Genomic DNA, 4,407 nt, shown 5'->3' on the forward strand with positions numbered 1-4,407 from the left:
AAAAAAGGTGAGCTACCTTATGGTATAGTGAGGGCAGCAGGAACGGGCGAGGTTGGGCTTGTAGTAGAGAGATCCGGACCTGCGCCATCCGCGGTCCATGAGGGCCTCGTACTCCTCGACGCGGACGGCCGTGGAGGATGCGTAGTAACTTGCGCCTTTCCAGTCAGCATGCACTGCTTTATCAGAGGTATCTCGGGGTATAAGAAGTGAGTAGGAGGCGACTGACTGCCGTCTGCCCTTTTGCAGTATCCGCAGGTGTTTCTCTGGTAGCCTATTATTTGACCTAAGGGTCAGCGTAGGTAACTTGTGGTCGAGCGAGTGGTCTGCCTACCCATGGGCGAGAAGTAGGACATCTCCGTCATCTTGAGGTCTGCCATGCTGTCTTCTGTCTGTAGTATTATTATTATCGTTTATTATTATTATTATACTGTGCTATTAATCTATTACTATCTTCCTCGCCTCTTTCTATCTCGTCGTCGCTTTTTCTTTTATTTACTTTGACAAAACGTCGTTGGAAGCATCACGTGATTATATTCTTACTAAGCAGCTAGAAGTAAGAAAAAAGAAAAAGACGAAAAAGACGAAAAAGACGGCGGAGTAAAAGTGAAGAAGAAGAAGAAGAGAAGAAGAAGAGAAGAGAGAAGTCGAAGAGCTGGATGGGAGTCAAGTCCAAGAGGCAAAGAGTAGATGTCATGTCATGTCATGTCAGGCCTTGGTGGATGTGACAGGGCGCCGGGGAAGCCCATCAGAGAGGAGGAAAAAGCAACGATAAAAGAAAAAGAAGAAAAAAAAAAAAAGGAACAAGAGAAAACACCCGAGAGAGACGCCATCATCCCTGAGAGCATCCTGAGAGCATCCATCCCTGAGAGCATCCCTAGCCATCCCGTCCAGAGTCGAGTCCATCCGCCCGTCTGGCACCGTCTTCGCCTCGCCTCCTCCGTCCGCCGCCCTCGCCTTCGTTTCCCGGGCGGTGAAAGCGAGCAGGGAAGATGCAGGCCAGCTCCAGGGGGGCCCAGCAGGAGGAGCCCAGCAGGGAGGCCCAGCAAGGGACAGACAAGCTAGATAGATAAGTAGAGGACGCGAGCTGTGGCCAGTAAGAAGACATCGTAAATCGATCTCTCGCCGTCGTTTCTTCTCCTCCTGCAGTCCTGCAGCCTGTCTGTCTCTGCTGTCGCCGTCTGCTGGCTCTGCTGGCTCTTCCTATTACGTAGTTGACTGCGCTAGTCCCTATTCTGCCTTTACCTCTGCTCGACCTCGACCTCGACCTCTCCGCAACCTCCTCTACTCTGCATCTTCTACTCTTCCACTCCTCCTCTACTCCTCCGCCGCTCTTCTCCCGCTCTACGGCTGCTGCTTCTTCTACTCTGCCCCTCCAACGCCCGCCTGTCCCGCCTGTCCCTCCTGTTCTCTCTGTCTCTACTATGGCGACTCGCACGATGGAAGCCCGAACTGGCCGGACAAACCAGCGTAAGAAGCTCCCAGCCCGGGGTTCGCGCACGTGTTCCCTCTTCACTCTCTGTCCTCGCTCTGCCTGCTACGCCCGCCGCCGCTCTACGCACTGAAGAGATGGGAAGATATCAGAAGTAATAAAAGAAAAAAAAAAAAGACATCAAGAACGACGCTGACAGCTTCTTCTTCTTCTTCTCCAGGCTACTCTCCCGCCGGCGAACGCCTCGTCGCAGGCGTCGTCCCCCTCTCCCCAGACAAGTCCAAGGTCCTGCTCATCCAATCCGCCCGCCCCGGCGCCTGGGTGCTCCCCAAGGGCGGCTGGGAACTCGACGAGCCCTCCGCCCAGGTCGCCGCCGTCCGCGAGGCCTGGGAGGAGGCCGGCGTCGTCTGCACCGTCACCTCCGACCTGGGCAAGATCCCCGACATGCGCAGTGCCACCCAGATATCAGCCAAGGCGCCCCGGGTGCTCTACCAGTTCTTCGAGGTGCGCGTCGACCGCGAGGAGAGCCAGTGGCCCGAGATGCACAAGCGGAAGAGGCAATGGGTGACCTACTCGCAGGCTGCCGCGGCCCTGGTCGCCCGGCCAGAGCTGCTCGATGCCCTCAACCGGAGCTCCATCAAGCGGTGACTCTTGACGCAGACAGAACCCCCGCTGACCGACATACATATCCCGCTGTGACGATGACTTGACTCTCTCGATGTTATTGTTTCTTCCTCCTCCTCCGCTTCCTTCTCCCCCGCATTTTACTTTTTTACTACATATCTTTGGATATCTCTTTTGGATATTATTCTTTTTTTAATCTTTTTTTTTATTTTTTCCTTTTTTGCTTCGCCCTCTTTTCTTTTTTCTGCCTTTTCTTTTAACCGCCTTATCCTCCTCCCTGCATCATTGGCATCGTTTTTTTTGACAAAAAAAGCATTGGTTCACGAGTTTCGGTCTTTACTTGCATAGCATACTTGCCCTGTTTTTGCTTCTTTTTGGTTATGGTCTGGTGATAGAGATAGAAAACAGTTGATACCGAAAAGCATAGAATGGGACGGCGTTTCTCTCTTCTTCACCTCCTTACTCCTATGCTTCCTAGACCTCCTATAACTTCCTAGGTACTCCGTAATACTGCTGGTCGTTTGCTTCCATCGGGGAATTTTTTTGATAGTCGGATAAATGTCGTTGCTTCCGGATGACTAATAAATTATTAAGCATAAAATAATGACTAAGTGATGATTAATTTAATGACTAAATCATTAGTAATATTTGGGATGACTAATCTATTTACTAAGCAGAGCTCGACTCGTTCAAATTAACGACTCCGTCAATTATCATCACCAACGGCACTGCAGCTACTTCACTCTACTCGACGACATCTGCAGCTTGATATACCTCGAGACTACGCTTAATACCACTTTTAATACCACCGAGCTGCTTCATACCTAGCTATATCTACCCTCCATGGACTACGACGCCATGGACATAGAGCCCCAAGGGCCCCAAGTCACCGTCCGCGAAGTGAGCTTATATCCTATCCTCTTAACCCATACGCAATAGTCCCCCTCCCCTAACATCTTCCCCCACAGGCAGAGCCATACCGAGTCGACTTCCGCCTCAGCTCCGTCGACCTCGCCTTCGCCAACTCCTTCCGTCGCACCATCCTCGCCGAAATCCCCACCGTCGCAATAGACGTCGTCGAGATAGAAGTAAACACCTCCGTCCTGCCCGACGAATTCATCTCCCATCGTCTCGGCCTGATACCCCTCTGCTCGAAAAACTGCGACACGGACATGCTGTATTCGCGAGACTGCGACTGCGAAGCCGGCTGTGCGCGCTGCGTCATCAACCTCTCACTACATGCAAAATGCACCACGGAGGAAATCATGAAAGTGTATGCCAGGGATCTGGTTGTTGTAGGCGACCGCGCGAACGAGTGGGTTGGCAATCCCGTGGTTACGGATCCCGAGGGGAAAGGGCCGATTATATGTAAGCTTCGAAGAGGGCAGGAGGTCAAGTTCAATTGTATTGTGAAGAAGGGTATTGCAAAGGAACATGCCAAGTGGGCGCCGACGGCGGCGGTTGGGTTCGAGTATGATCCGCATAATAACCTGCGTCATGTGGATTACTGGTTCGAAGAGGACCCCGTCAAGGAATGGTAAGTATCTGTCTGCGTCGGAATATGGCGCTCGTCGTTAGACCTCAACTCTTCTCTGCCTCAACTCTTCTCTGAGACAAGTGTATTAACTATGGTGTAGGCCATTATCTGCGAATGCAGGATGGGAAACAGCCCAGCCCAAGGACCTCCCGTTCAACTACGATGCTACCCCCAACACATTCTACATCGATATAGAAAGTATAGGAAACCTCGAACCCGACGCAGTGGTGCAGCAGGGTATCATCATGATGCAACGGAAGCTCGCTGAGATCATTTCCGGCTTGACGGGTTCCGATGGACAGGGCGGCATGGTTAACGGTGGAGTCGATCAGGACGGTGCTGGCGCCAGGAGTCCGGATGCATATGAGCCTCCGGAAGGTATCGATGGCGGGTTCACTGCCTACGGGGGTGCGAATGGAGCTGGCCCTGGTGCTGGGCCGAGTGCCGGCGGGAGTGGGAGCGTCTGGGGCGGGGCAGGTGGTGCGACGCCGTACGGTGCGACGCCTTATGGTCAGGGATACGGCTTTTAATTGCTTGCTTACTTTTGCTTACATTTTACATTTACCTTTTTTTACCTTCACTTCGATGGGTGCTTTTGGGTGTTCGGGCGTGGGGGTTGGCTGGGGAAACGCTGTATTATAAGATAAAAGCGAAGGCATACTCGTTTGGCTATTTACTTTATTTTTTTTGTTTAATCATTGTTCAACCCAGGTAGAGACTGAGGGAAGATATGCCTAGCTAGTTAAATATGCTATGCTATGGAAAATATGTCCTATACATGAAGTAATAGAAGATGACGAAGAGAAATATCAAAAGG

At 51.8% G+C, this 4,407-nt stretch overlaps 2 protein-coding genes across 2 annotated transcripts; both read left to right on the forward strand.

The window, feature by feature from the left end:
• Positions 1 to 558: 558 nt before the first annotated feature.
• TRV_06868 (Nudix/MutT family protein) lies at positions 559 to 2,077 on the forward strand (the record flags this gene model as incomplete). The annotated part of the gene is made up of 4 exons (XM_003019043.1): positions 559 to 683; positions 750 to 970; positions 1,155 to 1,467; positions 1,615 to 2,077. Coding segments are annotated over 4 exons (1,122 nt in total), but the record flags the coding sequence as incomplete, so codon positions are not given.
• An 819-nt stretch (positions 2,078 to 2,896) lies between these two features.
• TRV_06869 (uncharacterized protein) lies at positions 2,897 to 4,120 on the forward strand (the record flags this gene model as incomplete). Its single annotated transcript, XM_003019044.1, has 3 exons — positions 2,897 to 2,953; positions 3,022 to 3,590; positions 3,691 to 4,120. The coding sequence occupies 3 exons, from the start codon at positions 2,897 to 2,899 to the stop codon at positions 4,118 to 4,120; spliced, it is 1,056 nt and encodes a 351-aa protein (XP_003019090.1).
• Between the last annotated feature and the right edge of the window lie 287 nt (positions 4,121 to 4,407).

The sequence above is a fragment of the Trichophyton verrucosum genome, assembly GCF_000151505.1.
Source record: "Trichophyton verrucosum HKI 0517 chromosome Unknown contig00829_1.f1.exp, whole genome shotgun sequence".
Taxonomy (NCBI): domain Eukaryota; kingdom Fungi; phylum Ascomycota; class Eurotiomycetes; order Onygenales; family Arthrodermataceae; genus Trichophyton; species Trichophyton verrucosum.